This window comes from Trachemys scripta, unplaced genomic scaffold, assembly GCF_013100865.1.
Source record: "Trachemys scripta elegans isolate TJP31775 unplaced genomic scaffold, CAS_Tse_1.0 scaffold_115, whole genome shotgun sequence".
NCBI classification, from domain to species: domain Eukaryota; kingdom Metazoa; phylum Chordata; order Testudines; family Emydidae; genus Trachemys; species Trachemys scripta.
Window position 1 is genome coordinate 3,079 of NW_023260488.1, and position 26,105 is coordinate 29,183.

Sequence of the window (26,105 nt, forward strand, 5' to 3'; positions counted from 1 at the left end):
AAACCCTTCTGCCAACGTGTTGTTCTGGAAGAGAAGAGCACTGGCCAAAACCCGCCACAAACTGCGCCCCTTGTCCTTGGAAACATAAGGGTGAGATTTGCGAAGATGTCGAGGGGATCTGGACCGCAAGTTCCCCTTAATACCGTAATAGAGCCAGCTAACTGCCTGCCCAGCCACGTCCCTGTGCATCCTATCAATAACCAATCAACAGGTATCAATCATCAATAATTGTTGAGTTTGGGAAGCATCGGGGGAAGTGATTGGGGCTTTGAAATGGGAAAGGTACCGAATAAGAATAATTGAAGTTCCTGGGCCCGAATTTCGACTTCTTCAGAGCGGCCTTTGTCTACACGAGTGAATGAATTGACACCAGAAACTGATGAGAGATACAGGAGTGAGGTGTGAGAGTTTAATTCACTATGGATTTTTGTATTTTCCTCCCCGCCGCAATCGGCAAAGCGTGTGTGTGTGTGTGTGTGTGTGTGTGTGTGTGTAACACACTCCATCTGTCCAGTGTGGGCACAGAGAGGCAGAGGGCCCCCACCCTGTCCTTTTTATCAGCTCTGTCTCTCCCCTCCTTTGGGCACTCCTATGTTATGCAAATTCCCGCCCCGGGCTCTGTGTTGAAGTAGCAGCCCCAGGGCGCCCAGACAAGCAGTCCCCAGGCGCTGAGCTGCCCCTTGCGAGCTCTGTGTCGTCCCCGCCTAGCTCACAATGAACTCTCTGCTCCTCCCTGTGCTCCTCCTGGCTCTGGCCCCGGGTAAGTGGCTGCGGGAGGCTGCGGGAGGCGGCGCTGGTTTGAGGGGAAGGTGGGTTTGAATCTGACCAATCCCTGCTTTTCCCAGGTGTCCTGTCCCAGCTCCAGCTCCAGGAGTCCGGCCCAGGGGTGGTGAAGCCTGGAGAGACCCTCACACTCACCTGCACTGTCACCGGGGGCACCATCACTAGCAGCTACTACTGGAATTGGCTACGCCAGGCCCCGGGCCAAGCGCTGGAGTGGATGGGATACTGGAAAGGGGGAACAAGCTACGCCCCGTCTCTCCAAGGCCGAATCACCATCTCCGTGGATTCTTCCAACACCAAATACTATCTGCGGCTGAGCTCGCTGACAGCTGCAGACACCGGCACCTATTACTGCGCCAGAGACACGGTGACACAGCAGAGCAGGGACCGTACAAAAAGGGGAAGCGGATTTTAAACAGAGCAGTGAGGCCAGTTCAGCTGGGAGTGCTGAGTGCAGACCCCGTCCCCTGCACACAGACTGTGTGTGTGTTTGTGTCTGTATGTATGTATCTGTGTGTATCCATGCGTGTGTCTTTCTGTCAGAGTGTGTGTGTATGTCTGTCTGTCTGTGTGTGTTTTCCTTTTGGGATCATATTGGCTGATGTTCTCCCAGCAGAACATTTCGTCGCCCACACGGCAGCTCCTGTTCCAGTGGGTAAATCGGCACCAAAGAGTCGAGACTTCTGTGTTGTCATCAAATCTCTCTGACCTTTACCTAGAGAGCAGGAGCTTTAACACCGCTCGTTGCTTCTCCCCTGTGCATAGAGCCCCCCTGCCGGCCCCATTCAGATCCCATCCCCGCTCGGTGAGACCTGCATGCAAATCCCTGCCCGGGGGTTCCTGTTAAATACAAAGCCCTGGTTCTAGGAGCCTCAATCTCCCCCCAGACACAGAACTGCCTGGTCCTGCCTGCTGGGGAGTGTCTCCATTAACAATCACCATGACACTGTCACTACCCAGTGCCCTTCTCCCTTTTCCTATTCGACGCCCCATCGGGTGAGTATTTCATGGGACGCTGAGAAACACTGAGGTGGGGAATGCACCGGTTCCAGGCCAAACTCAGCTCTGTTCCCCTTTCCCCAGGTGGCCTCTCCCCGGTGCAGCTTGTCTAGATCAGCCCAGGAGCGATGAAGCCCGGAGAGACCCTCAGTATCACCTGTAAGTATCACCTCCAGTCCTGTCAGCACCAGGGGGAATTGCTTCCAGCAGAGGGCAGGAATGACACACACAACTGTTCTGTTTGAAAACGGACCCCAAGATAAAGTGCTTCATCTCTTTGCTGTATCTCCCCACCCTTTGTTTCTACAGTCACAGCCCTTGTTCTGACAGAGCCCACAGACTGCATCTTCTCTCCATGCCCAGTTCCGTCCGCTTTCATTTAAACCTATTGTCACTCTCCGGTGCCTGAAACCAGCCTTTCTCCCACTGCAGTTTGAGCTGTTTCCCCATCAGACATTTGCAGGAGAGATTCATTCCTATGGACAACACGTTTACATTGTTTAGATTTATTTTATATGCCCAGCATAGGCCCATAGATACCAGACTGTCATAACTAGAAAGGGAAGGGTAACAACCCTCCTGTATACAATACTATAAAATCCCTCCTGGCCAAAGGCACCAAAATCCTTTTACCTGTAAAGGGTTAAGAAGCTCAGGTAACCTGGCTGACACCTGACCCAAAGGACCAATAAGGGGACAAGATACTTTCAAATCTTGGGGGGGCGGGGTTGATTGTGCTCTTTGTTTTGGTTGTTGTTCGCTCTTGGGACTAAGAGGGACCGGACATCAATTCATGCTCTTCAAATTTTTCTGAACAAGTCTCTCATATTTGAAACTTGTAAGTAATAGGCAGACAAGGCGTGTTAGTTTATCTTTGTTTTCTCAACTTGTGAATGTTCCCTTTGCTAGAGGGAGGTTTATCCCTGTTTTGTTGTAACTTTGAAACTAAGGCTAGAGGGGGTTCCTCTGGGCTCTTTGAATCTGATTACCCTGTAAAGTTAGGCCTTGTCTACACTACGAGAGTAGTTCGATTTTACTTAAATCGAATATTTGGAATCGATATTGCAAAGTCGAACGTGTGTGTCCACACTAAGGACAGTAATTCGACTTTGTGAGTCCACACTAACGGGGAAAGCGTCGACATTGGAAGCGGTGCACTGTGGGCAGCTATCCCACAGTTCCCGCAGTCCCCGCTGCCCATTGGAATTCTGGGTCGAGCCACCAATGCCTTCTGGGTAAAAAAATGTGTCGAGGGTGCTTTTGGGTAACTGTCGTCATCCATCCATCACTCACTCCCGCCCTCCCTCCCTCCCTGAAAGCGCCGGCGGGAAATCATTTCGCGCACTTTTCAAGTCATTGACAGCGCGGACGCCACAGCACTGTGAGCATGGAGCCCGCTGCAACCATCGCTGCAGTTGTGGCCGCTCTCAACGCCTCGCAGCTTATCATACAGGTTGCCCTGAGGCAGATGCAGAAAAGTCAGGCGAGGAGGCTACGTCAACGCGGTGATGGCCTGAAGTCTGAGAGTAGCACAGACCTCTCAGAAAGCAGGGGACCCAGCGCCGAGGACATCACGGTGGCAATGGGTCATGTTGATGCCGTGGAACGGCGATTCTGGGCCCGGGAAACAAGCACTGAGTGGTGGGACCGCATAGTGCTGCAGGTCTGGGATGAATCACAGTGGCTGCGAAACTTCCGCATGCGGAAGGGAACTTTCCTTGAACTTTGTGAGTTGCTGTCCCCTGCCCTGAAGCGCAATGACACCCGGATGCGACCAGCCCTGACTGTCCAGAAGCGAGTGGCCATAGCCCTCTGGAAGCTTGCAATGCCTGACTGCTACCGGTCAGTCGCGAGCCAGTTTGGGGTGGGCAAATCTACCGTGGGGGTTGTTGTGATGCAAGTAGCCAAGGCAATCGTTGATGTACTGCTGCCAAAGGTAGTGACCCTGGGAAACTTGGAGGCGATCATAGATGGCTTCGCAGCGATGGGATTCCCAAACTGCGGTGGGGCCATAGATGGAACTCACATCCCTATCCTGGCACCGGACCACCAGGCCAGCCAGTACATTAACAGAAAGGGCTACTTTTCCATGGTGCTGCAAGCACTGGTGGACCACAGGGGACGTTTTACCAACATCTACGTGGGATGGCCGGGCAAGGTTCATGACGCTCGTGTTTTCAGGAACTCTGGTCTGTTTAGACGGCTGCAGGAAGGTATTTACTTCCCGGACCACAAAATAACTGTTGGGGATGTGGAGATGCCTATAGTCATCCTCGGGGACCCAGCCTACCCGCTAATGCCCTGGCTCATGAAGCCCTATACAGGTGCCCTGGACACTGAAAAAGAACTCTTCAACTACCGGCTGAGCAAGTGCAGAATGGTGGTGGAGTGTGCTTTTGGACGTCTCAAGGGGAGATGGAGAAGCTTGCTGACTCGCTGTGATCTCAGCGAAACCAATATCCCCATTGTTATAGCAGCTTGCTGTGTGCTCCACAATCTCTGTGAGAGCAAGGGGGAGACCTTTATGGCGGGGTGGGAGGTTGAGGAAATTAGCCTGGCTACTGATTACTCACAGCCAGACAGCCGGGCGATTAGAAGAGACCAGCGGGAAGCGCTGTGCATCCGGGAGGCTTTGAAAGCAAAGTTCCTGAGTGAGCAGGGTAACCTGTGACTTTCTAATTTTGTGTACAGAGAAGCCTTCACCCCACTTCCAACACACGTTTCAAAATAAAAATAGTTCTACTTTGTTAAAGCACACCGTTTTCTTTAATACTGTTTTCGCGGGAATTTTTAAAAACTGGGACGCAGACTGTGGTGCGGAGCGGGTGTAGTGTAGTCGCGCGAATGCAGCTTCTAAACTCAAGGACTGACAGGCTCCGCTGCGGTGGGATGGTTCTTTCAACGGAGCCTGTCACCCCTCCTGATAGGGACTGTGTGTATGGGGGGTCTATGTGACTTTGTGGCAGGGGGGGGACGGTTACAGATCCCCTGCTGTGTGGCTCTGTGATCCTGCCTAAGGACCGCCGCTTAAGATCTCTAACTGCCCTCCCCTGCCACAAAGTCACAGAGCAACCCACCCCCCACTACATAACATGAAAAGAACCTCCCAGACTAACCAGGGTAAGTAGTCACTGCATCACTGCACTATGTATGTGCCCTGCTGCTGTGCCTGCCCCCGACTATGTACCCTGCCAAAGGTGACTGTCCTGTCCAATTACCAACCCCCTTTCCCCCCCTCCTCCAAAAGAACATGATGGAAACAGTAGTTAACAGAAACATATTTTTTATTATCAACTACACATGGGACTGGGAAGTGAAACTTGGACGGGGGCTTGTGTCAGGCGGGAAGGAAAGAACTTGTCAAACTTTGGGGAATGAGAGCCTTCTGCTGCTCGAGCTCTCTGCAGGGGTGGAGTGAGAGTTAGCAGGGACTCTGCCGCCTCTCCTTCTTTGCACTTTGGGTGAGGTGGGTATGGGACTTGGTGGCGGGGGAGGGCGGTTAGAGATGGACTGCAGCGGGGCTCTGTCCTCCTGCCTCCGTTCCTGCAGAACATCCACAAGGCGCCGGAGCGTGTCCGTTTGCTCCCTCAGTAGTCCAAGCAGGGTTTGAGTCGCCTGCTGGTCTTCCTGACGCCACCTCTCCTCCCGATCCATGTTGGCTTGGTGCATTTGGGACAAGTTCTCCCGCCACTGGGTCTGCTGTGCTGCCTGTGCTCTGGAGCAGGCTATAAGCTCGGAGAACATGTCCTCCCGTGTCCTCTTCTTCTTATGCCTAATCCTCCCTAGCCTCTGGGAGTGTGATGACAGGCTAGGTTGTGAGACAGTCGCAGATGGGGCTGTGGGAATGGGAAAAAGGGAGTGAATTCCTCAGAAAGATAAATGTAGTTGTGAACAAAGAACATAGTCTTTCTCTGTGAACAGGACCATGCACAGCACCTATCACATGCGCACTCAGCACAAGGTCGAATTCTCGGCCTTCGCATTCAGTGTCTGGGGTTTTGCAGAGCACTTTTGAGAACCCTGTCAGGACAACGGAATTGCTCTTGCACGCAGACATGGTAAGCCGTAGATTCGTGGCAGCTTAAAACTTTAATATTAGCAATGGCCTCATTTCACATTGAAATCAATGTCGGTCCCTGCTGCCAGCAATCCGGCAAGCAGGAAGTCTGCTTCTGTCCCACACCCTCGCGGCTGTCCCCGGGAACGATCCCTTTCGGCTGACCCTCTCCCGCCTCCACCGCGTGGCTGCAAACCAGCGGTTACAGTTCTGTAAAGGAACGGTAAAGCAGTCCCAACACTAACATTCCCCTACCTCATTCAAAGCAGGTCATCATGAGCGACATCACCCTCATGAGGATCTCTGAGAGCGACAGACAGAGAATGCTCCGGGAAAGCCTTCAAAGACCAGGGCCGTATGCCGCCATGCTGTGCCAAGCAATGATTCCGGAGTACTTGCTAGTCTCGTGGCGCGGCAACGTGTCCTACTACGGAGGACCCAATAAGGCCGCTCTCCCCAAGAACCTAATGCAGCGGATTTCAAATTACCTGCAGGAGAGCTTCCTTGAGATGTCCCAGGAGGATTTCTGCTCCATCCCCGGACATATAGACCGCATCTTACTGTAGCTGCAGTAGCAGGGACTAAACAGTAGAGCGGCTTGGGCAGGACAATCATGCAAAACCGGACATTGCTAGATTTTTTTCAAATAGTTGCACTGCCCATGACTGAACCGTTAAGTTAATCAAACTAATCATGAGAAACCCATTTTTTAAATTGTTAATAATCATGTTCTGTTACAAATAAATGTTTAGATGTTTACAACACTTACTGGATGATCCTTCACCAGATTCTGTGTCCGGGGTAACGGCTGGGGAGGGTTGGTAGGGGATCTCTGTAAGGGTGATGAAGAGATCCTGGCTGTCGGGGAAATCAGCGTTGTGAGCGCTGTCGACTGCCTCGTCCTCCTCATCTCCTTCCTCATCTTCCCCGTCCGCTAACATGTCCGAGGATCCGGCCGTGGACACTATCCCATCCTCAGAGTCCACAGTCAGTGGTGGGGTAGTGGTGGCGGCCGCACCGAGGATGGAATGCAGTGCCTCGTAGAAACGGGATGTCTGGGGATGGGATCCGGAGCGTCCGTTTGCCTCTTTGGTCTTCTGGTAGCCTTGTCTCAGCTCCTTGATTTTCACGCGGCACTGCGTTACATCCCGGCTGTATCCTCTCTCTGCCATGTCTTTAGAGATCTTCTCATAGATCTTTGCATTCCGTCTTTTGGATCGCAGCTCGGAAAGCACGGACTCATCGCCCCACACAGCGATGAGATCCAAGACTTCCCGATCAGTCCATGCTGGGGCCCTCTTTCTATTCTGAGATTGCACTGCCATCAGTGCTGGAGAGCTCTGCATCGTTGCCAGTGCTGCTGAGCTCGCCACGATGTCCAGACAGGAAATGAGATTCAAACTGGCCAGACAGGAAAAGGAATTCAAATTCAAATTTTCCCGGGGCTTTTCCTGTGTGGCAGTTCAGAACATCCGAGCTCTTACTGCTGTCCAGAGCGTCAACAGAGTGGTGCACTGTGGGATAGCTCCTGGAGCTATTAGCGTCGATTTCCATCCACACCTAGCCTAATTCGACATGGCCATGTCGAATTTAGCGCTACTCCCCTCGTCGGGGAGGAGTACAGAAGTCGAATTAAAGAGACCTCTATGTCGAACTAAATACCTTCGCGGTGTGGACGGGTGCAGGGTTAATTCGATGTAACGGCGCTAACTTCGACATAAACGCCTAGTGTAGACCAGGCCTTATTTTCCATCCTAATTTTACCAACATGATTTTTGCCTTTTCGTTTTAATAAAATCCTTCTTTTAAGAACCTGACTGATTTTTCCATTGTCCAAAGACCCAGGGGTTTGGGTCTTTGTTCACTTTGTAACCAATTGGTTAGGAGATTATTCTCAAGCCTCCCCAGGAAAGGGGGTGTAAGGGCTTGGGGGGATATTTTGGGGGAAGAGGAACTCCAAGTGGTCCTTTCCCTGTTTCTTGTTAAATCACTTGGTGGTGGCAGCATACCAGGTTTTAACCTAAGCTGGTAGAAATAAGCTTAGGGGGCTTTCATGCGGGTCCCCACATCTGTACCCTAGAGTGCAGAGTGGGGAAGAAACCCTGACACAGACGAATCACTGTGGAATATCAGAGAACAAAAGACTCTGTTTATTGCTTCCCCCCCGCACCCACAAACAGGAAAAGTGCAGCTGGACTCCATCCATTAGTTTGAGCTCTGGGAGAATGGAATAAAAATCCATAACAAGGAGAAACTGGATCTTCATGCGGCTTGGACTCTGAGAAGCAAGGATTACTAAGCATAAGCAAAAGATCCCTTGAGTTGAGCACAGTTAGCCCTAAAAGACACACAGAACTTGCTTCTTATAGAAGCTTCTACCACCTTTTAGAAGCTAAGACTGTAACTGGTTTGTGAGGGTATGTTCACCTGCTTTAACCTAGTAAATAACTCTCTTCCTTCTTTTTTCTTAGCCAATAAATCTTTAGTTAACTCATTATAGGACTGGCTACAAGTCTTGTCTTTGGTGTCAGATCTAAAGAGTAATTGACCTGGGGTAAGTGACTGGTCCTCGGGGAAGGGCAATAACCTGACTATTTTTGTGATTTTTGGTGTAATGGACCACCTATCACAAAGGCAAGCTTTGGTAGATTGGCCCCACTGAGCGAAACCCACTTAGCGATTCCTACCCAAGAGGTCTTCCTGGGGTGTAAAGGGGACACGGGTCCCGAAGGGGACAGCACCATGTACTGAGCGCTCACCCCCGTCATCTCTTATACCCGGCCTGGGAATCCGCATGCAAATCCCTGTCCGGGGGGTTCCCGTTAAATACAAACCCCTGGTTCTAGGAGCTTCAGTCTCTCCCCAGACACAGAACTGCTCGGTCCTGCCGATTGCGGGATTGCCCTCATAGGAAAACTAGAATGAAATCTCTGCTGCTTTTCCTTTCCCTGTTCCTTGCCCCTGTCTCTGAGTGTCTCTGGGAAAGGAGGGAGATTAGGGACCGATCCATAGATTTGTTCCATGATTAATTCAATCTTCTCTTTGTTTCCCTTTCCCCAGGTGTCGTCTCTCAGGTGCAGCTGATCCAGATCATCCGGGAGCGGTGAAAGCTGGAGAGACCCTCAGTATCACCTGTAAAGTCTCTGGTGTCTCAGTCAGCAACTACTGTTGGAGCTGGGTCCGGCAGCCCCCTGGGAAAAGGCTGGAGTGGATGGGGTTTATCCGCAGCACAGCACGGGGAGGAACCACAGAATATAACTTGGCTCTCACACCTCGTGTCACCATCACCAGGGACACCTCGAAGGATGAAGTTTATCTCCAGCTCGGCTCCCGGACAGATGCAAACACCAGCACCTATTACTGCGCCAGAGACACAGTGACACAGAGCAAAGCCGGGACTGGCGCAGAAATGGGAAGCGGATTTCTAAATAGTCAGCCGACTGCAACACTCGGTTTGTGCCCTAGGGGAGGAGACAGACAGGGCATTGCCGACAGCGGGATCTCAGGAGCCGCCCCTGTTTCTCCCCCTACATCCCACCCCATCCCACCAAGGAATTTCAAACACTTCTCTTCCTTGTGCTGCGCACTGAAATGTGCACCCAGGGACTCACCAGGACTGGGGTGATGGTTCATGATACTTCATATTTTGGGCACTTAACTGAGACCTTTTCGGGCCTGATCTCTAAAGGATGCTCAGATCCTGTATCTCTCATTGGCCTCAGCTGGAGCAGTGGGCGGGTGTCACCCGTGGGAACCAAGTTCTCTGTATCTCATGCTGGTCTCCAGATACCGAGAGCCCCAAATTCAGAAACCACTTCAGGACTTGTACATTTCACCCTCACTTCGCACACACTGCTCTACCTGAAATCAATGGGAGCTGCAGGTGCCAAATACCTCTGAAAATCAGCCCCGAATTGAAATGTATCATGAGAGGAGAGATGGCTTTAAGGAAAAGGAGCTCGACTCGGTGTTCAGAAGATTTGGGTTCAATTCTTGTCTCCCCACAGACTTGTTAAGTGACCTTGAACAAGTCATTTGACCTTTCTCAACCTGGGTTCCCCCCTCTACAAAAATAGCCACTTGTCTTGCTAAATTGCAAGCTCCTTGGAACAGACACTGTGTGTCTGTGTAGCGCTCAGCACCATGATCTTGGCTGGTGCCTGTAATGTCTTCTGTAAAATTAACAATAAGATCTCATGCCTGAGTCATTGGGGACAGGATGTGAGTAGACAAATTAGCCCAGAGGAATGGGATTTGATCTGGAAAAGAGAACCGGCAGTCTCTGGCTGTAGCACAATAAAAGAATATTTCTTTAATATCCTGTTTCAACATTACCTTGCACCAGTTATGTTAAAAACTATACAGAGGTTGAATGAGGATAAATGTTGGAGAATTGTGGTGAAGGAGGAGTTTTTATGCATACATGGGGACATGTCCAGTCATTAGAGTGTATTGGGTGGCAATCCATAACCAAATATCACCAATATTTTGATATTCATTATAAAATGATCCTTTAGTAATCCTCCTGGGGTTTCCTCAGTTCCACTTCTATACAAATAGGGACTTCCGTACTTGGATCATAGGCTCTTTGGAGCAGGAACGTTCTCTGACTGTGAGTCTGTACAGCGCCCAGCACCAGGGGGCATGACCTTGGCTGAGGCCTGTAATGTCTTTAGTAAAATTAATAATAGTAAAATTTCATTGCTGGGATGGCATCAAAGGCTCATACATTTGATAGCAGCTATGTCAGCGCGTGAGGTCAATGTTTAACGTGGAGAATAAGGAACTGGGCACCACCCCAACCCCTGTCACCAGGGGTTTTCCACTCACCCACCCTACTACAGCAGGGCTGGGCTAGGGAGCTAGTGCTGCTCTGGGAGGAAACAAGGGGCTGGGACACACAGGGAAATCGGCGCTCTTCGCTGAGAGGAATCTGGCGCTTATGGCTAGAAGTTGAGCCTGAGCCACTAGGGTGAAGATCAGGAATTTCCCCTTCTCACCGGGCTTCTCATTCCCACTCCCGGGCAGCGCTGAACGAGCCTTTTCATAAGCAGCAGCAGCTGCAGCTTTGGGTCTCACCAGCAGGGTGCGCTGCGCCCAAGCAGAACGGAATTCGACTGACCCCAATCCAAGGCGATGAAAGCCCGGAAAGGCAGAGAGTTAATTCTAGAGCAGCCTGTGTGGGAAACACACTTCCCTTGGGGCCTGTCCTGTGGTTTGCAGGGTTTCAAGGTGTCAGCAGGAGGGAAAGGACTTGTAAATCTGTGTACAGGAGTGGGGAAAAAGACAGCCATCTTTGCAAAATGAAGCTCCCTGTGGTCTTTGGATATCAAAGAACCAACAACTTTAAAATCACAAACATGAACTGAAAATTTATTGTGATGGGCACCAATGTAGGGGAACAGAAAGAAAGAAAGAAAGAAAGAAAGAAAGAAAGAAAGAAAGAACAACAAGCTAGAGAGCACACTTATGAACTTCTAGATTTCACCACGTCCCTCTCTCTTTCACACACACACACACACACACACACACACACCCCAAATCTCATTTTAATCCCTAGGGGCGCAGGAGTCACATCACACACCCCTATACTGTTTGAAAAGCCCCTACAAAAAAAGGGATATTTACTCTAGTGTATGTCTTGGTCAGATAGATAGATAGATAGATAGATAGATAGATAGATAGAGGGGGTGTATGAAGAAAGAAAGAAAGAAAGAAAGAAAGAAAGAAAGAAAGAAAGAAAGAAAGAAAGAAAGAAAGAAAGAAAGAAAGACGGACAGACGGAAGGAAGGAAGGAGGAAGGAAGGAAGAGGCAAAGTGGACACTAATTAGAAACTGATTGAACAGCAGTAGCTAGAGAATATGAACTTCTATTCAAGTGCGGTGGCGGGTGTGTGATGTTTATGCAAATCTCAGCTCCAGGTTCCCCCACATAACGGCAAACCCTGGCTTCTCACACACACTTGGCTGCCAGGGAACTGGATTTCCTTTGCTTGAGTCTCCTACTCGAAGATGAAATCTTTGTTATCTGCTCTGTGTTTGCTGTCCATCTCGCCCTGTGAGTGTCTAGGGGAGGCGGTGGGGAAATGATCGCCGAGCCCTTGGAAAGGGTAGTTACGATTTAACTCTAATTCCCTTAGGTGTCCTGTCCGCTACCCAGCTGGTCCAGTCCGGCCCAGGGGCGGTGAAGCCCGGAGACACCCTCACACTGACCTGCGCTGTCTCTGGGACCTCCATTAGCAGCGATACTGCCTGGCATTGGATCCGACAGCCTCCCGGGACAGGGCTGGAGTGGATGGGATGGGTGTATCCGTATGGCGGGAGCACAGGCTACGCCCCGTCTCTCCAAGGCCGAACCACCATCTCTGCTGACACTGCCAAGAACCAGTTCTCCATGCAGCTCTGCTCGCTGACAGCTGCAGACACCGCCACCTATTACTGCGCCAGGCAGGCACACAGTGACACAGAGCAGAGCATTCGTACAAAAAGGGGAAGTAATTTCCACACACTCATTCAGGGCCCTTGGACAGCAATTTCTCCTGTAGTGGCTGAGGCACTGGGGATATTTACAGGAGGGAAAAGCAATAAATTGTGTTTACTCAACCTTGTTCCCTGTAAAGAGAGACATGGAGAAGGACTCATTCCACCCCATAGCAGGAAAAAGTGATGAACACAAACACACCACACACACACACGGGGTTTTGTCTCTGACCATCTTGGCTGATAGCCACTGATGCCCTTATCCACGTAACACAAGAACTCTGGGTCACCCAATGAAATTAATAGGCAGCAGGTTTAAAACAAACAAAAGGAAGTATTTCTTCACACAACAGCACAGTCAACCTGTGGAACTCTTTGCCAGAGGGTGTTGGGAAGGCCAAGACTACAAAAGGGTTCATAAAAGAACTAGGTAAGTTCATGGAGTATAGGTCCATCAATGGCTATTAGCCAGGATGGGCAGGGATGGTGTCCCTAGCCTCTGTTTGTCAGAAGCTGGGAATGGGCAACAGGGGATGGGTCACTTGATGATTACTTGTTCTGTTCATTCCCTCTGGGGCACCTGGCACTGGCCACTATTGGAAGACAGGATACTGAGGTAGATGGACCATTGGTCTGACCCAAGGTCGCCATTCTTATATTCTCAAAGGATGTGGCATTATTTAACAAGGGATTTTTCATAGATTTCAAGACCAGAAGGAACCCTTGTGATCATCTAGTCTGACCTTCACAATAACAAAAGGCCACCAAAAGTGGGTCTATGGGAACTAGAACCCTGAAAGCTCTGTGAAATCAATAGGAATTGGGCTCCTAACTCTCTTAGTTTCCTATGAAAATCCCAGCCCGAAAGAAGAGTTAGTCGTTTGAAGCTGGCATTTATCAGACACCCGCAGTGAAAAGCATCAATACAGGAGGAGATTATTGGAGAAGAAAAGTGCACAAAATGAAGTAGCTGTGGCTGGGATTCTCAATGGGACTCGGGGATTTAGATGCTCAAATCATGTTGAAATTGGTGGAGAAGCAGAGTCCTAAACGCCATTTAACTTTTTTTAAAGGTGGGAAATCTACCACTATACTTCCAATACAATCTTATAGGAAAAATGTATCTTTCACACCTTGTTGACCAAGACATTGCTTTGTTCTCTAGCCAATAAATAAGTAAGTAAATAAATAAATAAAAGTTCTCCTTCGAGGTTTCATCCAACGCCCTCTAAATCTAAGAGGAGTATCTGTGTTCATTGCAATAACGTTTGGGTCGAGCCCTAGAGCCACGTCTAGAGATTTGAGGGCGTAGAAGGCAACTGGTGATTTCTCCCTTCGGCGAAAGGATATTCCGGACCCCAGCACACTGTGCTGGGCGCTGCACAAACCCAGAGAATCCCCTCTGAGCCTTAGTCACAGGCATCCTGCTGACCAAGGAGAGATGTTTGTACCGCTTATAAAAAGGGAAATATGTAAATTCCAGTTCCAGTTGGCTGTTAAAATCTGTGTCTCTCTCTGCCCGGCTGCACCTGGGAACACGGTCCCCAGTCCCCTGTGTCTGTGCGGTTATCAGACATTCGCTCTGAGAACTTTCCCCTCCAGCACCAGCGAAAATGAGATTTTGGCTCCTTTTCATGTTCACTGTGGTGGCTCTGGAAGGTATTGTTTCCACTGAATCACTGGCAGAGTTAAAATAATATTATACTATTGTTGTTTTATACCAATATTTGTAACATGTCCTTATTCCCAGGTGTCTGGTCCCAAGTGCAGATGGTGGAGTCCAAAGGAGATGCGAAAGAGCCCGGAGACTCTCCCCACCTCTCCGGCAAAGCCTCCGGGTTCACCTTCACCAGCTACAACATGGATTGGGTCTGACAGGCTCCCGGGAAGGGGCTGGAGTGGGTGGCTCAGATTAACTCGGATGGATCGAGCCAGTGGTACTCCCCGGCTGTTCAAGGTCGATTCACCATCTCCAGGGACAATCCCAACAACCTGCTGTATCTGCAAATGACCAGCCTGAAGCCCGAGGACACTGCCCGGTATCACTGTGCCAGACACACAGTGGGAGGTAGCCGAATAGTGCTAATACAAAAACCAGAGCGGAAGAAATCCCATTTCAACCCTGCGCCACTTGGGGGCAGCAGTGGCGCAAACGACACAGCCTTGGCCACAAAGGTGAGAAAGAACAAACGGAGTAAAAAACCTAAAACATTCACTGTTACGTTTCCATTGCACAGCTCCAGAGGGGGATGCAGCCCACTGCAGTTCAAAGCATAGACCCTTCGCAGAGCGCTACCAGCTCTCCTCAAACCAGAAGCCTCACTGAGGTGAATGGGAGATTCCCAAAGAGTAAAGAAAGCAGCACTTGGCCCCTATCCATGTCTGAATTTCCCACAACATATTTCCCTCTGCTCCCTGCACTTTTCAGAGGAGCTGGGCATTGCTGGGAAGGGGGCTGGGAAGGGAATTAATTCCCAGCCCTCGCTCTGCGCCCTGGTGAATTTTCACCAGTCAGAGAGTGTCTCAGCCCAGTTGAACCCTGTGACCCGACCCGAGTCACTGACCCCCCCAGTTGCCGGCCGTTCCACAGCCCCACTGCTCGTGAGGTAGGGGCTGCAAAACAAATTTTCCACCATCACCTAACTTGTCTAGGAACAGGCCCTTCCTTTATACATGCTGGGGGAAGAGTTGTTTCTAAAGGTATTCATGACTTCCTTATCCAAAAGTGAAACGAGGAGCCCAGCGCTCTGTGCGACAGCCAGACTGTGCTGTGAACATGAGCAGAAATAATTCACATTGCCAAGGGAAGGAGTTTGAGTCTCTTATAAAGGTATGTCTACTGCTCCGGGTGCAGGAGTCAGACTGTCCCGTCCTGTGTCTGTGCAGCGCCGGGCACAGGGCGCTGGGATCCTCCTGGCACTTTCAGATCCCTGGGAGGAATGACCAGCTCCCTGCAGTGACTGTATTTCCTCACCCAGGAACGAGGGCCTGGCTATTGTAGAGTGATGTGGTGAGGGGAGGGAAGGGGAGACTCAGCTCTGGAGCCCCGTTCCACACACACAAGGGCCATGTGACGTTGGTCAGTGTGGTCCGTGTCTGGCGACGCTTCAGGCAGCACTGAAGGGAGATTGTTATTTGCGATGGATATTCATATTCGTGTTCACACTTCGATTCCCATTCCGACTCCACTTCCCATTCATACGGGGATTCTGTAAAATAAAACTGAGCAGAAATCACTGCCTTTGTGTTGGCTGTTGGGGTTGGTTCCTGTCTTTTCTTAAATTTGGCCATTTCAAGAGCCAAACACGATGTGAACCCGCTGTTGGTTTTGGTGATGGGCTTTGTCACTGTGGTCTAGTCTCTCACACAGCGATACCGGGAGGTGTTTTTCGGTCTCCTGCTGCTCCTTTGTAAATACAGAGGGTTCCTGGGATTGTCTTGGGAGACAACAAATCGCATTTCCGCTGAATTGGTGTAATGGGAATAATTTCGTGTATACTGCGCCCTGGAGACCCACTGCAGACGCTTCCCAGGAGCCCGAGGGACCCAGCGCTGAAGTGGAACCCGGAGACTTTAGAAGAGGCGGAGTCAAAGGGCACCTGCAAGTTCCATGTACAAACGAGCTGTTTATGTAGGTATAGAGTTGAAAGAAATATGTTTTCCAACCCACAGATTTTTCTCACTCTTGCTTTCTCTCTCTCTCTGTCCCACACTCAGATGTTGGTGACCTCATTGATCAGCATTAATTCAGACAGTCTATATGGTGGAGTTGTTTTCCATGTCCAGTGTGACGGGTTGGATCACAGAAACCCTCTTGGGAGCTGCCACCCGATGTGCAAAGACTACCCCTGCTTCTGTTTTCCCTGCCAGCTCAGGACTCCAGCACCCTGTCTTGCTGAGCCAGACACTCCCGTCTGCTCCAACACAGACCCAGGGTCTGAATCACTTGTCCCAAAGCTGCAAGTTTACCTGAAAACAGCTCACAGAAGTGTGCTTGTCTTTAGCACTCAGATGCCCAACTCCCAATGGGGTCTAAACCCAAATAAACCCGTTTTACCCTGCATAAAGCTTATGCAGGGCAAACTCATAAATTGTTCGCCCTCTATAACACTGATAGAGAGATATGCACAGTTGTTTGCTCCCCCCCCAGGTATTAATACATACTCTGAGTAAATTACTAAATAAAAAGTGATTTTATTAAATACAGACAGTAGGATTTAAGTGGTTCCAAGTAGTAACAGACAGAACAAAGTAAGTCACCAAGCAAAATAAAATAAAATGCGCAAATCTATGTCTAATCAAACTAAATACGGATAATCTCACCCTCAGAGATGCTTCAGTAAGTTTTTCTCAGACTGGACACCTTCCAGGCCTGGGCACAATTCTTTCCCCTGGTACAGCTCTTGTTCCAGCTCAGGTGATAGCTAGGGGATTCTTCATGACGGCCTCTCCTTCTCTGTTCTCGTCCACCCCTTTATATCTCTTTTGCATAAGGCGGGAACTCTTTGTCCCTCTGGGTTTCCACTCCCCCTCACTGGAAAAGCACCAGGTTAAAGATGGATTCCAGTTCAGGTGACATGATCACATGTCACTGCAAGACTTCACTGCTCACTTGCCAGCACACACATATACAGGAAGACTCACAGGTAAACACAGCCATCTGCGGATAATGGTCCTTATTAATGGGAGTTATCAAGATTCCAAACCACCATTAATGGCCCACACTTTACATAATTACAATAGGCCCTCAGAGTTATATTTTATATTTCTAGTTTTAGATACAAGAGTGGTACATTTATACAAATCGGATGATCATACTCACTAGATTATAAGCTTTGTAATGATACCTTACAAGAGACCTTTTGCATGAAGCATATCCCAGTTACGTTATATTCACTTGTTACCATATTTTCTCTAAAACTATCCCAGTTACATTATATTGACTTATTATCAAGTTTTTATAAAACCATATGGACTGCGCACAATGTCACATCCAGACTACTCAGAAAGGAGTTAATTGGACTGATTCCACTGGTGTGATTTTGGCTTAATCTTCTCCCACTTACCGCACTCCGAATCGCCAGTAACTCCATTGGAGTCGATCTGAATGAGTCTCATTTTATGCAGCCCAGTTTGAACTGGGAGTAACTCCACGGGTGTCAGAGGATCAGAGTCTTATTTCACCCCGGTGTCAATCAAGAGTAGCGCCATTGGACTCATTAAGGCTAATTCTCCTGTCACTCATTCTCGTGTAAATCAGGAGTGTCTTGTGGAATCAATGAAGCTGATTCTCTTCTCAGCCACGAGGAGTGAGAAGAGAATCGGGACCAATGGATCTACTCATGGAGTAAAGTACTATTTGATCTGAGTGATGGCAACCAGAGACTCACCCCATGTTAGCATTGTCACAATTTGAAATGTAAAATCAACATGAACATTTAAGTCCAGAATTTCTACCCACCTGGAGTAGAAATGTCATTGTACTGAAGTCTATGGCACTACACCCATTTACTCCAAGTGAGGATCTGCTCCCTTAACTTTCCCCTTCAACTCCCCTATCAGAACAATTTCCCTTTTATCCTTGATGACAAGGGAGGAAAGGCGTCCCCATGCTGTGCCAGACTCTTCAGAGCTGTGCAATGCCATCCAGTTCTAGTTTGGAGGGTTTTCATTCCAACTCTCCATTCCCGAAATTGTTTTCAGCACAGAAACAGTGCAGTGCCTGCAAACTCTCTCCCCCTCTGACACTTGGTTAGGCAGTAGGCAGGAAATGGGTGGGGGGGGGACAGACAGGCCTTCAGCTGTGTCTTTCTATGAAATCGAAAGTCCGTGTGGTTTTCAGAGCTGACCACAGCTGCAGATGAAAACGAGAACCGCCAGCTGAAAGCCACCCGGCGCTCTGCTGCCATCATGTGCACATTAATGGATGTTGCCGTTTCTGTCTCATTCCCCTGCATCCGCTAAGTAATCACTAGTGGCCATTGTAGAGAACAGCCTCGTGCTGCCCGTTCCTACCCCTTGGCTGAAAGCGTGTGTGGCATTACACAATATCGTCCCCCTGTCTCATGCCATGTAGCAGCCGTTGTACAGAATGGCCGTACATTGTTCATTCTTGGCTCTTGGAAAGGGAGGAAGGCAAACGATTCTGCATTTTCAGAAGTTTTGCGTCTCCCTTCTGTCTTTCCCCACCTACTCTCGAGGCACCATTGACTAGTGCAGTGGGACTCAGGAGATCTGTGTTCAGGCTGAAGTTAACTATCCAACTCTCTTTGAACCTCATTGGGAGCCATGCGCCTAATTCCCTTAGGCCCCTTGAATAGCTCAACGTCCATTACCAGCGCGGCCACATGCTCACTGTGTGATGGGAACAGAGGAATTGCGCCAACGGCTCAGTCCTGTCCGTCTAGCTCAGTTCTCCAACAGGAGCCAATACCGAATGCTTGACAAGAAGGTGTGAGATCGGTTCCTACTAGAGTCACTGGGATACACTAGCCGTAGGGGGATTTTCTTCCCAGCCACAGTCAGTTAAAGCAAAAATGAATGGGTTGTCCAAGGTCTCTGCTGTTTTGAGCAAGCGTGTCAACCTTTAACTTCGTTCCCCATCAAATAACAATGGCTCCCTACCATTCACGGCTGTCGTGGGGATAAATACATTATTGTTTTTGAGGGGCTCAGATCCTTCCGAGGTGGGAGCCATGGGAGATCCAGAACCAAAGGTTATTTTTGATGTTGGTCCAGCTTTGGCTAGAAATACAAATGTTTCACAGTTTCACTTTTAATGGTGAGGACTTCTGAACGCCGAGTATGCACTTATTCTGGGACTAGTAACAATGGAGTCAATGGGGCAGAGTCCCCCTCCCGCACATCAGCGTAAAGCAGAAGTGATTTCACTGTACTCAAAGAGCCTGATTTTCTTAATCAGTCTGGTGTAAAGCAGAAGTAAGTTCATTGCACTCAATAAGACGGGATCTCATCTCATTCACCCTGGTGTTGGTCAGGACTAAGTTCACTGGTGTCATGGGACTGATTCTCCTTTCACGTACTCCTGTGTAAATTAGGAGAGACTCCAGTCTACAGCCACTGTTACCGAGAGGAGAATCTGGAGCAATGGAGCTACTCACGGAGTAAAATACTACTTGACATGAGTAATGGGAACAGAATCTCACCCCGTGCTAGCATTGCCCGGTTTTGAAATATAAAAAGTCAATGTAAAGATTTAGGGCTAGATCGTGAGGTCGTGTGTCTGTGTGCAGTGCTAATGAAGTCAGCACGGCTACGCTGAATTACACCACCTGAGAATCTGTCTCTTTCCAGTTTCCTCTTTCTAGCAAAGGAATCGGGCTAGATTTTAAGAAGTCTTTAGGCACATGAAGATGCAAAGTAGGCACCTACTGGGATTTTCAAAATAGTGTAAGAAGGTTTGGCACCTAACTCCAGGGCCGCCCAGAGGATTCAGAGGGCCTGGGGTCTTTGGCGGCGGGGGGCCCCCACCGCTGAATTGCCACCGAAGACCTGTCACTTCGGCGGCAGGTCCCGGGATGGAAGGATCCCGCGCCGTGGGTCTTTGGGGCACTTTGGCTGTGGATCCCGGAGTGGAAGGACCCCCCCCTGCCGCCGAATTGCCGCCGAAGACCCGGAGCAGAAGAAGCTCCAGGGGCCCAGGCCCCGTGAGAGTTTTCTGGGGGCCCCCGGAGTGAGTGAAGGACCCTCATGGGGGCCCCTGCGGGGCCCAGCGCCTGGGGCAAATTGCCCCACTTGCCCCCCCGCCCCCAGGCGGCCCTGCCTAACTCCCTTTGAAAATAATGGGAGTTAGGCACCTAACCTACCTTTTTGGTATCTAAAATACCTTTAAATAGGACCAGTGTTCCTGAAAGTCAGACATACATTGGGTGAAACCCCCTCAGCCTCTGCAAGACACTTCAAAGCTATAAATTGCAAGACAGTTTTATTCTGGTAGGATCTTTCATACATACTCTCATCCCTTAAAATTGTACACCGTAGAGCAATAGGATAGTAGCTCTTAAAATCTTTTCCTGTCTGGTGCTGTTAGTTAACAAGGCAGGAGGCAGTGGGGAAACCACAGACTTTCATCTGGAATTTAAAATGAAAGAGAAACTCCATGTGGTTTTCACAGCTGACCACAGCTGCAGGTGGAACTGAGAGCTCCGAGATCTCTGTCCTGCAAAAACTCTGCTACTGTCACTTGCTCAGTAGTGGGTTGTCAAGGCTGCTTCTCCACTCTGAACTTTAGGGTACAGATGTTGAGGCCTGCATGAAGACTTCTAAGCTTAACTACCAGCTTAGATCTGGTCCGCTGCCACCATCTCAAGCTACTTCCCTTCCCTGGGAAGCTTTGAGAAACTCTTCATCAATTCCCTGGTGAATACAGAACCAACCCCCTTGGATCTAAAAACAAGGAAAAATCAATCAGGTTCTTAAAAAGAAGAGTTTTAATTAAAGAAAAAAGGTAAAAATCATCTCTGTAAAATCAGTATGGAAAATAACTTTACAGAGTAATCAAACTTAAAGAGCTCAGAGGACTCCCCTCTAGCCTCAAGTTCAAAGTACAGCAAACAGAGATAAACACTCTAGTAAAAGGTACATTTACAAGTTGAGAAAACAAAGGAAAACTAAGACGCCTTGCCTGGCTGTTTACTTACAAGTTTGAAATACGAGAGACTTGTTTAGAAAGATGTGGAGAACCTGGATTGATGTCGGGTCCCTCTCAGTCTCAAGAGCGAATGACTTCCCAAACAAAGAGCACAAACAAAAGCCTTCCCCCCAACCCCCGAGATTTGAAAGTATCTTGTCCCCTTATTGGTCCTTTGGGTCAGATGCCAGCCAGGTTACCTGAGCTTCTTAATCCTTTACAGGGAAAAGGATTTTGGAGTCTCTGGCCAGGAGGGATTTTATAGTACTGTACACAGGACAGCTGTTACCCTTCCCTTTATAGTTATGACACGCCCCCCAAATCACAGATAGTGTTGGACGTTCGGTTCCACACTGGCTGTGATTTCTTCCTGGAGCTCTAGGAGAAAACAGAGTTAATAAGACACATGCACCTTTAGACATACTACTGATTATATAAAAAATAACAATATGTTCCACATTCCAAGAACAATTTTTAACCAGTTGATTCTGGGAAACTTTCCCGGGAGAGTGCATCAGCCACTTTGTTAGAAGCTCCTGAAATGTGTTGTATTTCTAAATCGAAATCTTGGAGAGCTAAACTCCACCGAAGAAGTTTTTTGTTATTCCCCTTGGCGGTATGAAGCCACTGTAGCACAGCATGGTCTGTTTGTAGTTGGAAACGCCGTCCCCAAACATATGGGCGTAGCTTTTCCAGCGCGTACACAATGGCATAGCATTCCTTTTCGCTGATTGACCAATGGCTTTCCCTCTCAGACAGTTTCTTGCTGAGAAACACGACAGGATGGAATTCTTGATCCGGTCCTTCCTGCATTAAAACTGCTCCCACGCCCCGCTCGGATGCATCTGTGGTTACTAGGAATGGTTTGTCAAAGTCTGGGGCCCTTAGCACTGGGTCAGACATGAGTGTCGCCTTAAGCTGGTGAAAGGCCTTTTCACACTCATCAGTCCACTGAACTGCATTTGGCTGTTTCTTTCTGATTAGGTCTGTCAGTGGGGTGGCGATTTGGCTGTAGTGTGGTACAAATCGCCTATAATATCCAGCCAAGCCTAAGAAGGATTGGACCTGTTTCTTTGACTTTGGAACCGGCCACTTTTGGATAGCATCCACTTTGGCCTGTAGGGGATTTATAGTTCCTTGACCCACCTGGTGCCCCAGGTAAGTCACTCTGTTTTGGCCTATTTGACACTTTTTAGCCTTAACAGTTAGTCCTGCCTGTCGGATGCGCTCGAAGACTTTTTCCAGGTGCTCCAGGTGTTCTGCCCATGAATCAGAAAAAATGGCCACATCATCGAGGTAGGCAACTGCAGATTCTCCCAATCCCACTAGGAGACTATCTACAAGTCTTTGGAAGGTGGCGGGTGCATTTCGCAACCCAAAAGGGAGTACATTGAATTCATACACCGCTGCCTGGGTGACGAAGGCTGACCTTTCCTTAGCGGGTTCATCTAGTGGTACTTGCCAGTACCCTTTGGTTAAGCCTAAAGTAGAGATGAATTGGGCATGTCCCAATTTCTCCAATAGCTCATCTGTGCATGGCATTGGATAGTTGTCAGGATGAGTTACAGCATTTAGCTTACGGTAGTCCACGCAAAAGCGTATTTCCCCATCTGGTTTGGGAACTAGAACCACTGGAGATGCCCATGCACTCTTAGAGGGGCGGATTATACCCATCTGTAGCATGTCCTGGATCTCCCTTTGTATAGCAGTTTGGGCATGAGGTGACTCCCGGTAGGGTGGGGTTCTAATTGGGTGAGCATTACCTGTGTCAATGGAGTGGTATGCCCATTCGGTCCATCCTGGAGTGGCTGAGAAAATTGGTGCAAAGTTTGTGCACAGCTCCTTGATCTGCTGTCGCTGCAGACGTCCAAGGGTCGAGGAGAGGTTCACCTCTTCCACGCCACCATCCCTTTTTCCTTCGTAGTAGACACCTTCAGGCCACTCCGCGTCATCTGTTTCCTGGGCAGTAAACTGGCAAACTTTTAATTCTCTGGAATAAAAGGGCTTAAGAGAATTAACATGGTATACCTTAGGCTTTATGTTGGAGGTGGGGAAGGCTATGAGACAGTTAAGAACTCCTAGGCGTTCCTGGACCGTGAATGGTCCTTCCCACGACGCTTCCATTTTATGGGCCTGGAGCGCCTTTAAGACCATGACTTGGTCTCCTACTTTGAAGGACCGTTCTCTGGAATGTTTATCATACCAGGCCTTTTGCTCTTCCTAAGAATCCTTTAGGTTTTCTTTAGCAAGGGCTAAAGAGTGTCGGAGGATGCTTTGTAGGTTGCTTACAAAGTCTAGAATGTTTGTTCCTGGAGAAGGCGTAAACCCCTCCCATTGCTGTTTCACCAACTGTAATGGCCCCTTAACCTCGCGGCCATACACAAGTTCAAATGGTGAAAACCCTAAACTGGGATGTGGTACAGCCCTTTGGCAAAAAGCAACTCCTGCAATACTAGGTCCCAATCATTGGAGTGTTCATTTACGAATTTACGTATCATGGCCCCCAAAGTTCTATTAAACCTCTCCACCAGGCCATTGGTTTGATGGTGATAAGGGGTGGCAACCAAGTGATTCACCCCATGAGCTTCCCACTGGTTTTTCATGGTCCCTGCCAGGAAATTAGTTCCCGAATCTGTAGGGATGTCGGAGGGCCAACCTACCCTGGCAAAAATGTCTGCTAATGCCTGGCACACACTTTTAGCCCTGGTGTTGCTTAAGGGTACTGCTTCCGGCCATCGGGTAGCAAAATCCATGCAAGTCAGTATGTACTGCTTTCCTCTGGGTGTCTTCTTTGGGAAAGGACCCAGAATATCCACAGCTACTCGCTGAAATGGGACTTTAATTATGGGTAGTGGCTGGAGAGGGGCTTTAACCTGGTCTTGGGGCTTTCTCACTCGTTGGCACACCTCACAAGACTGGACATAATTAGCAACGTCCTTGCCCATTCCCTCCCAGTGGAAGGACTTCCCCAACCGGTCTTTGGTCCTGTTCACCCCAGAATGGCCACTGGGATGATCATGGGCTAAGCTCAAGAGCTTTACCCGATACTTAGTGGGAATTACCAACTGTCTTTGAGGATGCCAGTCTTCCTGGTGCCCACCAGAAAGAGTCTCCTTGTATAAAAGTCCTTGTTCTACAACAAACTGGGATCGGTTAGAGGAGCTGAAAGGCGGTGGGGTGCTCCGCGCCGCCGCCCAAGCTTTCTGAAGGCTGTCATCTGCTTCCTGCTCAGCTTGGAACTGTTCCCTTGATGCTGGAGACATCAGTTCCTCCTTGGACTGTGGACTGGGGCTTGGTCCCTCTGGAAGCGATGCAGGTGCTGGGGCTGTTTCCATTGACTGTGAACCGCTGTCCGCTGGTGCACTATGTGGTATCTCAGGCTCTGGCTGAGCCTCTTGGGTAGGGTTATCTGCTGCTTCCGCCAGTTCAGGCTCGTTGGTGCCCTCTGGCGTTGGAGTGGTAGACGGGTTTGCAAGCGCTGGACTCAGTGCTGGCAATGGTTCTAGTGCTGGTTGCGTTGCCAGTTCCGGTTCTGGGACTGGCTTTGGCTGGGTCACTGGGATTGGATCCACTACGGCTGTTTCAGTCATCGGCAGGGGATCCGGTTCCACCACCATGGTTTGGGTCTCTGGTAACACAAACGGGGCCCTGGTGGACAGCTCAGGAACAGGGATGGGGCTGAAAGCTGGCTTAGCCTGGCTGTGGGTGACTATTCCCGCCCTCTTGGCTAGCTTCACATGGATGGCCAAGTCTTCCCCCAGCAGCATGGGGATGGGATAATTGTCATAGACTGCAAAAATCCACATTCCTGACCAACCCTTGTACTGGACATGCAACTTGGCTGTAGGCAAGGTTACAGACTGTGACATGAAGGGTTGAATTGTCACTGGAGCCTCCGGGTTGATGAGTTTGGGGTCCACTAGGGATTGGTGGATAGTTGACACTTGTGCCCTAGTGTCCCTCCAAGCGATAACCTTCTTTCCGCCCACTCTCAACGTTTCCCTTCGCTCCGAATGTATGAGAGAGGCATCTGGGTCTGGGGATCTTTGGTGTGATTGGGGTGTAATGAACTGTAATCAGTTGGGGTTCTTGGGGCAGTGAGCCTTTATATGTCCCAGTTCATTACATTTAAAACATCGCCCTGCTAAGGTATCACCAGGGCAATGTTGGTTGGTGGAGACTGGTGTGGTGGGGTGAGAGGGCGTCTGGGGTTTCCCTTGGGATGTGGGTGAGGCCTTGGGTTGTCCCCGGTGGTAAGGTTTTGTTTTGGGTTGCCCCTTCTGATATTCACTCCAACTGCTACTAGTTTTTTTCTTTTCTGCCACCTCCACCCATTTGGCGCCAATCTCCCCTGCCTTGGTTACAGTTTTGGGCTCCCATCTAGGATGTACCTTTCTATTTCCTCAGGAACACCCTCTAAAAACTGCTCCATTTTTACTAGGGAAACCAGATCTTCCAGAGATTTAACATTTGCTCCTGATACCCAGGCATCACAATTTTTGTCAATGTGGTAGGCATGTCAGGTAAATGACACGTCTGGTTTCCACCTTAGGGCTCTGAACCACCAACAGGCATGCTCGGGTGTTAGCCCCATTCTGAGTCTGGCCTTGTTTTTAAAAAGTTCATAACTGTTCATGTGTTCCTTAGGCATTTCAGCCGCCACCTCTGCTAAGGGTCCACTGAGCTGCGGCCTCAGCTCTACCATGTACTGGTCTGCAGTGATGCTGTATCCAAAGCAGGCCCTTTCAAAATTTTCTAAGAAGGCCTCAGTATCATCGCCTGCCTTGTAGGTGGGGAATTTTCTGGGATGGGAAGGGGTACCTGGAGAGGGGTTGTTAGGATTGGCTGTTGTATCCGGCCTAGCCCTTGCTACTTCCAGTTCATTCTTCCTTTCTTTTTTTCTCTCCTCCATCTCTTTTTCTTTCAGCTCCATAGCTCTCTTGTGGGCCTCCTCTTCGGCTTTCTCTTCCCTTTCTCTCAGCTCCATCTCTCTCTTGTGGGCCTCCTCTTTGGCTTTCTCTTCTCTTTCTCTCAGCTCTATCTCTTTTTCTTGCAGCTGCATAGCTCTCTTGTGGGCCTCCTCTTTGGCTTTTTCTTCTTTGGTAGTCATTTTCCTGTTTTCTTGTGCTGGGTCAC

At 49.4% G+C, this 26,105-nt stretch overlaps 1 gene segment (V, D, J or C); it reads left to right on the plus strand.

Annotated features, from left to right (window-relative positions):
• Nucleotides 1–660: 660 nt before the first annotated feature.
• On the plus strand, nt 661–1,198 carry LOC117870253. The segment is given in 2 exon segments: nt 661–760; nt 846–1,198. Coding segments are annotated over 2 exon segments (399 nt in total).
• The last annotated feature ends 24,907 nt before the right edge of the window (nt 1,199–26,105 follow it).